This window comes from Glossina fuscipes, unplaced genomic scaffold (genome assembly GCF_014805625.2).
Source record: "Glossina fuscipes isolate IAEA_lab_2018 unplaced genomic scaffold, Yale_Gfus_2 174, whole genome shotgun sequence".
Taxonomy (NCBI): domain Eukaryota; kingdom Metazoa; phylum Arthropoda; class Insecta; order Diptera; family Glossinidae; genus Glossina; species Glossina fuscipes.
This window is the reverse complement of record NW_023998517.1, coordinates 1,740,513-1,753,379: the sequence shown is the minus strand read 5'-3', so window position 1 is coordinate 1,753,379 and position 12,867 is coordinate 1,740,513. Positions and strand designations below refer to the sequence as shown.

The following is a 12,867-nucleotide window of genomic DNA, read 5'->3' as shown; positions in this document are numbered from 1 at the left end:
CTTAGGTGAAATAAAAAGAATTTCTTGATGCGATCTGTGACGATGAATGAAACATAAGTTCATCGCTATACCCCAGATTCAAATTGGCAATCAGCCAAGTGGACAGCAGTCAACGAAAGGCGTCCAAAGTCGACAAACAAGTAGTCGCAGTAAAACCACCCGTAACGTAACGTAACCTCATAAAATACTTAAAAGTTTGTACAATCGCGAAAGCATTGTTTGCATGAATGGAAAGAACTTTTGATTGCCTCTGAAGCGCACTGATTATGACCAGAATGACAATAGTTCGGACGATAAGATAAGAAGAAGACACAGCGAAATTTCTCAAAATCATTTTCTTGATAGTCTATTACGTTTTCCCCTCTATCGGTGTAATTTTATTAAAAGTAGTGAAAGCAAAATGTGTCCTTGCAAGCGTTTGAGGAAATAATACAAACTTTTATAATACGGAAGTTCAAATAATTTATTGTTAAGAGGCGAAAGAGTAAGCAAAATGGATACGAAAATATTCTTTTGCTCTCTTTTTCATCTGAAGAACAAAAGAAATTCTTGTGTACTGTGAGATATGTGACAGTACGTAATATTTTATTGATAAGCAAAAATATATTGATCTTAATGCATTTTGCATACACATATGCGTTCCCATTTACAAAATGTTTACGTACGATATTTGTCATTTGGAACTCTTTGTTATTAATTTTAGATTATTATTAATAATAATTTCGTTTACTTTTATAATTAAAGCAATATCTTGCATATTAAACAGGAATGAAAAAGAAATGATTTTACATACATGCATACATACATACATACACGTAGTTGTTTACGTATAATTAAATGATTAATAAAAATCTTTGCTTTGTTTTTCTTAACGAATAACAACAACAGGTCCAAACGGTTGCCCACGACGTCGCGGTCGACAAACTTATACGCGCTTTCAAACGCTTGAGCTGGAGAAGGAATTCCATTTTAATCATTATTTAACGCGACGACGACGAATCGAAATTGCTCATGCTCTCTGCCTAACTGAACGCCAAATAAAAATTTGGTTTCAAAATCGTCGAATGAAATTGAAAAAAGAATTGCGAGCAGTTAAAGAAATTAATGAACAAGTAAGTTCTCAATCCGATCTTAATCAATCAAATCAATGAAATGACTATTTCAATATTAATTATATCGGGGGATTTTTTCATTACAGGCCCGTCGTGATAGGGAAGAGCAAGAAAAAATGAAAGCCCAAGAAGCCATGAAGTCCGCCCAACAAAATAATAATAAACAAGTACAGCAGCAGCAGCAGCAGCAGCAGCAGCAACAGCCTCCACAAGATCATCATTCGATAATCGCTCACAATCCCGGCCATTTGCATCATTCAGTTGTCGGGCAAAACGATCTAAAACTTGGCCTGGGAATGGGTGTCGGTGTAGGTGTTGGCGTCGGCGTTGGCGTCGGCGGTGGCTTAGGTGGTAACTTGGGTATGATGAGTGCGCTGGATAAAAGCAATCACGATCTCCTAAAAGCTGTCAGCAAAGTGAATACATAAATATTTGCACCGTAGAAAAAATAACAACAAAAAAAAAATAAAAATAAAATAATAAAAAATAAATACTTAAAAGTAAAGTGAAGAAATATTCCGAAGAGAGCCCGACAAGTAAAACGGGCTGGTATCCGTTATAAAAACACATACATGCACACACACATACAAATCCTTATAATATACAATAAAATGATGTATGTGTAGCATGTCACGCATGTTAAAGCATTATGCACACCTATGTAATAGGTAGTCTAAAAAGTATTAAGCCTGCTAATAAAAAAGGTAGCTTTACTCTTAATCTATTTTGTCATCGGATAATTAAAATGGAAGATCGATACTTTTTATATATACGTATGTATGCATGTGTATGCATGTATGTATTATATAATACAATACACATACATCATTTTATTGTATAATATAAGTATTTGTGTGTGTGTATGCATGTATGTATTATATAATACAAAAAAATAATTGCAACAAAATACGTAAAACCTTTGCATAGATTTTTTTAATTACTAGGTGATATATGTCTGTGTGTGTATGTTTATTTTAAGTAAACATACACACCATCAGTTGTACGTACATACAAACAAAAATACAGTAATTAAAAGCAAAAATAAAAACTATTACATATATATATATATATATATATATATTTACATATTTTACTTAGCACATAAGTAAAAAAGCAAACAATTAAGCGAACAATAGAAATTTTAATATTATTATTATACTATTATGATAAATGTATGAGTTAAGTTACACGTACACACACATACAATTTTGATATAAATATATATTGAATGTGGTTTTGATTAAATTGCTTTAAAAACGACCGAAAGACTTGTTTGCTAAATGTTTTTTTTTTTTTTTTTTTTCTTTCCTTGTTAAAGTAAAAATGCAGTGCATGTTTTCATTTAAAAAAAAAAAAAAAGTTATGTTCATAAAAGTTTTTAAATTTATTTCACTTGATTTTTTCTACCTTTATTTAGTTGTAAAAGAAATCAGTTGCAAAGAAAGATTGGCGTGGAATCAATCTTCTAATAGCCGGCACCTTTCCATTTAGATACATGTTGGACTTAAGCGAAAAAGTTCTTAGTGGGATGTCATTGTTCCAAAATCTCTTTCCTATGAACGCAAAAGTATTTTAATTGCAGCAAACCAAGGCAAAAGAAACGAAACGAGAAAACGGGGAAATGGTATTTCAAGCTTGGACAGTTTGTTACGCTGATTGAGGCCTACGAAGAGCTTGCGATGTTTATGAGCAGCAGGGTATCTTGCCAAGTGCCACAGTTATAAAAATATGACTTCGTTCGGGACGTTTTGGCTCGAGACGCTTCTCACACCATGACGAGACAATTTTGTGGCAAACATCAACCAAGATTGCCACGTAAGCAGTAACAGCATCATCCAAAAGCTAAACATTCGCGACCAACGTGCATTAAACTACTTCCAAAAACAAGTTTCGCGGCTTTTAGATGTTACATGATCTTATTCAAATCAAATAAATGTCTTTGCTTAGTTTTCTTGCTGTTCCTACTTCGGAACGTTTCTAAAGCAAAATTGCTTAAAGCAAAAGCCTGTGGGGAGAGGAAGGTCTGGAGACTCGTACCATGCCATTGAACTTTTGACATGAACACATTTAACAGGATGCGAATCAACGAATGATGGAAATTTTGAGACGATCTAGTGATCTCCGTCTGCTTTGCGATGCTCAGATATACGTTTCAGTTATCACAGAAAATTTCAAGTCAATTCTAAATCTTTCTTATCTGTCCATTTGTTCTTTGACGGATGTCAGATTTTCAGTTAATTTAGGTTCCTTCGTCTATCTGTCCATTTTCCCTTTCATGTTAATTTTCTGCGTTACATCTGCAAAGTCCCCAATCTTTGTTCATCAGATTTCTTTTTATCGCCTTTAGTTGTTAGTCATCTAAGACTTGTTTTAAGTCGACGAAAACGTTCTTATATTGTTTGCCATTTCTTTAAATATTTAAAAATAGCTATATATAGAATGTAAAATGATGGTATTTGCTAAAAAACGAAACCATGCAAAAAAAAAAAAAAAAAATGAAAATGAAAACACATAATCAACATTCGAAAGAAGAGATAGTAATAGTACATCTTCAAATACGTAAAATTCATAATGTTTGCCAGTGACTAAGAAAAAAAACAAAAAAACAAAAAAATTTAATTTATGTTTAACAAATGTAAATTTACACACAAATATTGAAATAAATCACCATTATATCTTGATTTGCTTGAAAAAAACAAATACAAAAGTAGAACTAAAAGTAAACATTGAAAAAAAAAAAAAAAAGAAAAGAAGAACAACAACATTGACACACTACAGCAAATACCACCAAGTCATAAACAGTTTAGCTACGTGTGTGTTTATATGAATCGATTAACCCCAAAAAACAATCTCAACAATATACGTATTAGCTTAAGGATCGCAACTTATTTGTAAAATAATAAAGAAACAAAACAAACATAACTAACTATCCTTCAATTTTCTCTAATTGAAAAATAATAATACAAGGAAAACACTTGCAGCATGCACAGAACAATAGGAAACAGACTAAAATACGTACATAAAATGTGAGTGAATTATTTAAATTGAAAATTATTGAACTAAAAATAAAAAATAAAATAAAATAAAAATAAAAAAAATACAAGAAAAAAAAAAGTAATTAAATAAATGAATAACGAAATCTATGCATTACTCTTTATGAAAATAAGTGAAAATATATATACATATATTTTGCATAAACAAAAAACAACTAAGGCCAACTTCCAGTATAAATAAAAACTTAATAAATAATTAAATTTAAAGAAGAAGACAAAGAGAAAGAGAGGGAGAAAAATCTGAAATCTTTTTTCGCCGTAAGAACGTAGTTAAACTTTACATAGGCAGATACATGCACATACACACACACACACACACACACACACACACACACACACACGCACACACGCACGCACGCACGCACGCACACATGCAGGCATGCATACATACACATACATACATACACATACACGCATACACAATCCAGATACGCAAATACGTACATAAAAATAACAAATATTCTCATATAAAATACATATAAACTAAAGTAAAGTCCTTAAGTAAAAACAAACCGTTTAAATTTATTCGTATATATAAAAAAAATTTACCTTAAAACTATACAATAAAAATGAATAAAATTACATTACATATGCAAGCATATAAATAAGTGATCTTAATTATTAAAAAAAAAAAAAAATCAAAAAAGGAAAACATTACTATCTTGCATTGTGTCTTAGTTGGTCTTACTTCCTACTTTCTGCATCCTGCCTTCATTACCCGTACCCACGCTTCATACTCGTTGCTTGCGCAATGATTTGCTTAACATTAATCTGCTAATAAACGAGATGACTATATGATAGCCCTTGGCCATTCGATTAAGATACAAAACATATTTTTTGCTTCAAAAGCATAAATGAAAGTTAGTCTTGAAACTTATCTGTCTCTGGGACAAGTGTCTTCTCTTTTTTTTTTTTTTTTTTTTTTGATTTTTGCACTGTGCTTAAAAATAGTTTCTGTTTCTGTTAAAACTCTTATCAATCGTATGAAATATGATTTTGTTTTCTTATTATTATTACTATTTTCATTATTATTTTTATTATTAATATTATTATTATGAACTTTTTCTTACGTTTCTGTTTTTCAGGACACTATTTTTATTATTATTATTATTATTATTTTTATTGTAATTGTTGTTAATGCATTACTTTTTAATTATATACATAATTACTTTTAGTTTTTTATTATATTAAAATCTTAGTTGTGTAACATGTTTGTATTATTTTTCATTATTTTACCAATGTAATGGAAGTTTTTGAAATAACGATAAATATGATAACTATGACCGAAAAGATTTGACTTGCTTTGTGTTTCATTTAAAACAAGTGCATATGCATCATAGTGGGGCACAACCGCTCATTAAATTCTTTCTCCTTCTCTCTTCCTGATATTCAATAACGATCACGTGTGCGTAGCTGAAAACGCTATCTACTTGTGTGCAGACGACAGCACCTTGTGTCGCTCGTTCTACATCAGTATGGGACCATGAGATACAGAACAAACGCTGCATGGTAAGTCACCCACTACATCGGGATCGCATCAAAATATCTGACCGGAAAGAACTTATGAGCTATTAGGGTCGGCTATAACGCTGCTAACACTAAAAGTTGTCTCCTAACTCACATGAATATTGACGACAACCTCCTCTCTTTCGATGGTGTAAATGTGGAGTAGTTGGTAGCCCTTGATCTTTTGGGCATGAGTATACAAAACGGTGTTCCCTGGTCAGAATATATGTGTTCGAAAGACGAACCAAGGGGTTAGATTTTTCAAAGCAGTACGAAAGGTATCTGTAAGCAGCCGATATATCCACTGCTTACACTCGACCAAATTAGAATATAACTGCCATGTGCAGGCGTGAGCATCCAAACTTTGCTTGGAGGGCTTCAATCGCATACAGCGAAAGGATCAAATGCTCATGGGTAACGAAAGGGGGCAAAACTCTCGATACTCTTGAGTATCGGCGTAATCTGCGCTGTGGTGTGCTTATATACAAGTACATCCAGGCCATCGCTACATATTTCTACAGAGATAAAGGAGATTTGCCCACTAATTCAGTCCTTTAGCATGACTACACGGATTTGTCATTCATCCCGCAGTTACCTGTATATCGCATCACGCACTACGGCGATTGATCGCTTTTTAACCGTGCTTCTCATCTTTGGAACAAATCATCAACAGTGGTCTCTCCCACCGTATTTGATGTTTCCATTTTTAAGCCGAACGTTAACAAACACTACCTCCACTCTCCATCCTCCTCTTTCTATGGAGTGGCTGGTCATAGGAAAAAAATACCCTACACTATCCTACAGTTATCCACACTTTAACTTTTCAAAATAAGGCGGTATATGGTCGAAGAAAGTAGCCTGATCCGAACCGTCGCTAGTCCGCACGCTCGTCTTTGGGCCAAAGCACATCAGTGTAAAAAATTTAATCAAAATATTTCAAAAGCTTCCTCACCTGTAGGCAAACACGACGGACAGACGGGCACACAAACATAGACCGATTCGAAAAATGATCCTGATTCGAACGACATATATATATCGCAAGCGCTTGCGGGTCTTACATGCATTTTGCCATGCCCGTCAAACCAAAAACTATTTTTATCTCGTTATCAATAGGCTTAAGTCCATTTTTATTGTTACGTAGGGGGTAAAGGGTGAGTGAAAGATCTGTTATTCTCTAGAGATCCTAAAATGTGCATCAAAAATATTTCGACTTGGTTTATTCGTTTGTAAGCCCCTGCATTTCTACCCATGTCGTTTGTCATGCCCTCTTATGGAAGTCCCATCTCTTTATTTGTCCACAAGCGAGGGAAAAATATAAAAGTCGCAACAGGTGCTGATTAGTAATTAACTGGATACTTCGCCGTGTCTTTGAATGAACTTGGAGTGATTGATGTGAAAGCTTCGTCTCTAAAGCACTCGTAACTTTTTTAGCTCTTCAGCTTACCTTGCGGAGAAGAAAGAAAACTGAATGGCTTCGTCAGTTCGAAGGAAACAACCTAATTAATCCATTTATAGAGAGTAGCAAGTGGCAGGTAACCTCCATAATTCTTACTCCTTGCTATTCCCGCGCTTGGAATGTGTTAAATGGAACAATGAAAAATATGAAAACGGATGATGTAAAAGCAAAGATGAATTGAATTTAAATTTAAATGTGATCCAACGGTAATTGACGTTAGACAACCACACCGTAGAGGGAATGAAATTCTTTGTCTAATGGTGGCCATTATTGCCGACTAGCAGACACTCGACTTGGTGCCCGTTCAGGCATTTGCTATTATATATTTCCTTATATACATCATTTATAAATTAAAAAAAAAAATAAAGAGGGACTTGTGTAAAATTGTAGGACGCGCACGACATGAGCAAATGCTTAATAAGAGCAAAAATTTTTGACTAAATCATAAAACAATTGTCCATTGAGTCAAAAGATTAGTGAGATTCGTGACCGAGCAGTCACATGATTATCGCTTTTTTGTTCGTCACGACTGCTATTACTATTTTATGAGGAGTCCACGATTTTCTCTAATGACGTATGATCCTTAGGAACTTACTTTTCATCTAAAACCAAAAATGATCTTTAAACCTTCGATTTACATACAGTTTGTATCTTCTTGGTTTATGTCAAAGGGATAAGAACTCAAAAGGTTGCACGATTTTTCTTGCACATTTCATCTTTGCTGCCCGATAAATACATTTTCTCGATTGTTTCGTGTAAGGTTTAAAAGGCGAAAGCGGCAATGCCCTATTGGCGTCTTAAGAATTTTTGAAAGCAACCGACGTAAGTATCTGAAAAATTCGATTGCCACACAAATCATTCAAGTCGAAATTCTTTGCTTTTTTTTTTTTTTGCCCGCTATACTATACAAAAATGCCGATGAAGTCGGAGAAGATAGTTTGCGTTGTAAGAATTTCAGAAGAACATAACCTACATATGTAAACAAGTGCAAAAGAAATGCGGAAAAGCTTTCTGAGAAATGCCGACGTTGTCTGCTAATAATCATAAGAAAGGCAAGGAAAAATTAAAGGAATTTTTGAGTCCACTACTGCGCATATCTACACATAAACTTGGGTGGGTGAGCTCAAAACTGAATCAGACGAAAAGAGCGTTAATGTGTCAAATGTATTAGTGATTCTTAATTTGAAGCATTTGAAAATCTCTATTTAAAGAATGCTACGTATTCCGCCACACGCTAGCATCTCTTTCTCGCTTCGGTCTTCAGAAAAACAAGAATAGGAAATGAAAGTTTGAATGGCAGACACGGATAGACTGTTGAGGTTAGTTATTGACCGAGGGACGTAGGACTCTGTGATACGTTCACTTCTTAAAATATTCGTAGGAGCTCGCAACATTCAATTATTGCCTTTAATGACTTGAAACGAAGCCAGCCTTGAGTAAGAAGAATGTCTCGAAATTTAAGTGAAGACAATAATATTGTAATTGAATCGTAGCTGGCTCTTATTGTTTACATTTAATGAAGCCCTGGAACCTGTCAGCGAACCGCCTATGAAAAACGAGTAGTATAGGGACTTAAGTAGAAGAAATTAATCATTCTGAAGATTCTGCTAATAACTTTTTAAATGTCAACAATAATAATAAAAAACTACAAAGTCCTTAACTGTCGCATTGAAGACAAAATCTGCTTCTGTGTGTTCGTTCGCATTGTAAAATTGTAAAATTTTTCAGCACTTTCACTCTGACTCCGCGGTTCTCATTTGAAGCGAAAATTTCTTTATACAATTGCTTGATTTGTATCTGCCCAAACCGTCCACAACATATGGTAATTCATTTACAAGCAATACCCAAGAACTATTCATAATATTGGGATCTCAAGGCATTGCAACAATATTTTTACCTATAGATCTCTTTAGGTCCTATCGAAATTATTTCTGGTATTAACTTTAGATTTACTAATTTTTACGGGAGCAACTTCGTTATGTTTGTTCTCAAGAGGTCGCTTTTTGCCTTTTTCTCAATGCAAAGACATTTATTTTTGTAAATGTTTTGTTGGTGGAAAGTAGTCTACAGGATAGTGCTTAACTTCTTTCTATTTGTCTCCTTTGGTGGCGGTCAACATTGAGCGGCGTATAATCTATTGGAATATTTGTTAACATATCGTGGATTTTACTCTCGGCTTTTAGTAAATCTGCTAAAAGGTATAATGCACAAGGTTGCAAATGAGCTCATTGCCTCTCGCATCCAATTGGCATAATGGAAGTACAAGTACATGTCTATGATCTTCTTTGGCGGTTCTTCTTTTCATTTTCTTCTCTTCATTTCCAATTCGTCTCCGTAACGCGGCGTTTGCAAGGCTCGCATCAAAATTAATTCAGGTTGCTAGCGCTGAGATTAATCTACGTATTTTAAATTAATTAAAAATTTTACCGCTTACGTAGATAAATAAAAAACGAAGAAGTATCCATATAGGTACTTGTAATGCTGGTCACAAGATTTCAAAATCTGTTCTCCTAAATTTATGGCAATTCATTGAATTCGCTCTCTTTGTCAGCATTTAAGCACTTCATATAACTTAAGTTTATGCCGCTGAAGGTACACTTGGTGTGCTTGGCAAGAAAGCAGAATAATATATTTCACAAATCCTTACTCGAGATATTCTTCAACGGCAAACAAATTGTCGAAACATCTCGTCATAAGTTCACATGCCCATAAAAGGAAATTCTTATCAAAGGGTAAGCTGTTTGAACGATCGTTTCTCTTAGCGCAACACACGATTGGCAATTCCCCGTAAAATAAAGCTTCAAGCTCTGCAGAGTCAAATAGTCAGATTTCTTATGCGCATTAGAGTTTGATAAAATTATCAGAATTAAAAAAAAATATATTATTAAACACCGCGAATAATATTGAGATAATGATAATCGGTTATATTGTATTACAAGCCGTTTAATCTCAAAAATGGTTCAGACGTCACAGCGAACGTACATACATAGTTTGCTGCTCTCTTTCCTCTGCCATTAGGTAAGTGAGCTTTCGAATGCCTAACATCTTAGAATGAGCTTTGCTGAAAGCATACTTTTTGGGCTCCACTAAATAGGTTATCCCATAGAGATTGTGAGGAAAATCTTTAGAAATTTGAATTGATATAAAGCGTTCTCGGTACAAATTTCTTATAAGCTATTATGTGGCAGAGTTACTCTGACAGTTAACGCTAGCTAAGCTAGTCTTTCACTTGTATGCGGTGCTTGATGTCATAAGGTGGAAAGGTAGGAATAGATATTCTTCTGATTTTATATCACAAACTGTACATACTTTCTTTTCAATACATTGCTACTCTTTTGTCTTTATTTGCAAATGCAAAAGATATTAATTTTTGAAACTGAATTTGAAATACTCTCAACCATTAGTTGCTTTGGTAGTATTTTATAGTAATCGCAGCTTTTGCTAAGGAAAGAAACTCTTCATCATCAATATATCCGCATATTAGGTCAACATTGTGTAAATATTCTAAACATTGATGGACGGATTGGAAGAAAAATTGGAAACATGACAGATAAACAACAAGCTTTAATATGAACTGCTCTCTAATAAGGCATTATCATTTATCTTCCACCAAGAAAATAGAACGGCTTTCGAGTTGACAATGAATGCGAGAAGCTTCGATATAGTAACGACGAATGCAATCGCTTCACCGTTTATTTTGCTTGAAGCCTCTGATCTGATTGCAAATGCACTCCCTAGCGTCAAACACAAAACGTGTTTGATGTCAGACCTGAATTAATATTTCAACTTCGACGTAGTTATTATTATTAAGGGAACCATTAACACTTACATTCATAGCTTTGTACATCAGCCAACTTACTTTGCGTGATAATCAAGTCCGAACGTTTCTTCTTTCTTTAGTTTATATGTTCCAAACTCTTTGTGATTATGATCTAAAGAAGAATGAAGAAATTTGTCACAAAACCTGATAAAAAAGTTTTGTTCAATCATAAAAATTATTGAAAAAAATTTCAAAGCATTCAAGAGAAAGTTCTTATAAGCAGAAAACGAGAATGGAGCTTAGAGACACAGATAACAGTTCGAGCCTTTAAACTTTTTGTGAAGGTCATACCATAACTGCTTTTCTTAGATTTTGTTGTCCATTATTTCCGGCCAAGTCGCTGGTAATTAATTTTTTTCTTAAGGCCAGAGATTATTCATACAGAGGAGTGGCTTCGTTCGTACCTGTCCTCATACAGAGTTTATCACACTTAGCCTGCGCTTGCAGATATCGTAGAAAAGACACTTGGAATAAATCGACATTAAAGCGTCAGGATGCGCTGTATACTTCTGTGGAATGTTTTGAAAGACTCTCTGTTGAACCATTTCTCCTCTTCTATTTGCTGGCAATCTTCCGTTATGTTTTAGCCAGGAAATAACACTCATGTCGCAAAAGAGACAAGAGACTATACATCAAACTGCTTTGTACAGAGCGATAATTTACTTCAATTGGCAAAAATGTGTGAGCAAATTTCTACATTAGCTGCGGTATTTCCTCGAAGTGTGAATAGTTTATCCAGTTAAAGATTTTAGTTTACATATGTGACATTTTTCCCCTCTGATCACAGCATCATTTCACTGGAACAAAAGCTTATCGACTGAAACTTCGGAAGTAAGGATACAATTGTTAATATTTGAGAATCTTTAACTCATCGGCTTTTCTTCCTTTAATTCTTTTAACCTTGATGCGTAAATTTCTTTGAAGGTAGCAGGAATTCATTCAATCGTTGGCGAAAATACGGGTAAACAAGAGAGATTTCCGCATCGAAACTAATTAACTTTCACTGCAGTCTTTCTGCCCACGTATGCTTCCTTCGGTGATCTAATACAAACTTTTAAAAGCCACACATGTTATATGGGATACTATGCACACATATATATGTATCTCATATTTAAATATTAACGGGAAAAGCTCTTCTCGAATATATTATGAATCAGATCGATATACAAGATATTCATTCCATATTGCATTGCTCCGAGCCAGCCAGACAGCAAGATAGGGAAAGAAGGAGAGAGGGGCAGGGGACGAGAAGAAGGAACAATCAAAAAGGAGATATCATCAAGAAAGAAAAGCCGAAATTGCTTTTTTACTAAGCAAATAAATCAAACTTTAGCAAATTAAAGCAGAAGAAGAAACAACTTAACTTCTTCTGCCTCGAGCGGAAAGCACATCAAATCATAATTCGCAACACGTATTAATGTTCAAGATAGTTCAAAATGTTCAAACTGAACATTATTAGACATGTGTGTATCTATCTCATCTGCAAAGTGTATGTAAAAGGCACACATTACAGACAACTGAACTAACCGTATGCGCACATTTGAATCTACGATATATACACGTAATTGATATTTTGTTCATGCAGCACGTAGAATAACGGGCTAATAAGTTTAAGAATATTATCTTAATAGCTAATGAATGCTGTCTGTCTGTATAAAGTAAATAGCGAAAGCATATGATTTAAATTTATTAAGGTGTTCTTAATATAGTAAATATAGTGAGAGTGTAATAGCAATTATCTAATACACACACACACACACACACACACACAAATCAGGCACAGATGTTTTTAAAGCTCTTTATTATCGTATAAGCAAGGGACTCCTTTAATCTTATTGTTAATTTCATGCATCAGATGCTTACGCAGTCAGATTTAATGCTCCAACATTTTGTATTTGTATATGCTATCGATTTATTTTC

The 12,867-nt window shown here is 34.1% G+C and overlaps 1 protein-coding gene across 3 annotated transcripts in view; it reads left to right on the top strand.

The window, feature by feature from the left end:
* Positions 1–1,920, top strand: part of LOC119641698 (homeobox protein abdominal-A) — a 45,955-nt gene extending 44,035 nt beyond the window's left edge. For all 3 annotated transcript variants that reach the window (XM_038040488.1, XM_038040487.1, XM_038040486.1), the window contains exons 5-6: positions 889–1,112; positions 1,199–1,920. In XM_038040488.1, the coding sequence (XP_037896416.1) occupies positions 889–1,112; positions 1,199–1,540 (566 nt within the window). In that variant the 3' untranslated portion in view covers positions 1,541–1,920. The remainder of the gene's footprint in view (positions 1–888; positions 1,113–1,198) is intronic.
* The last annotated feature ends 10,947 nt before the right edge of the window (positions 1,921–12,867 follow it).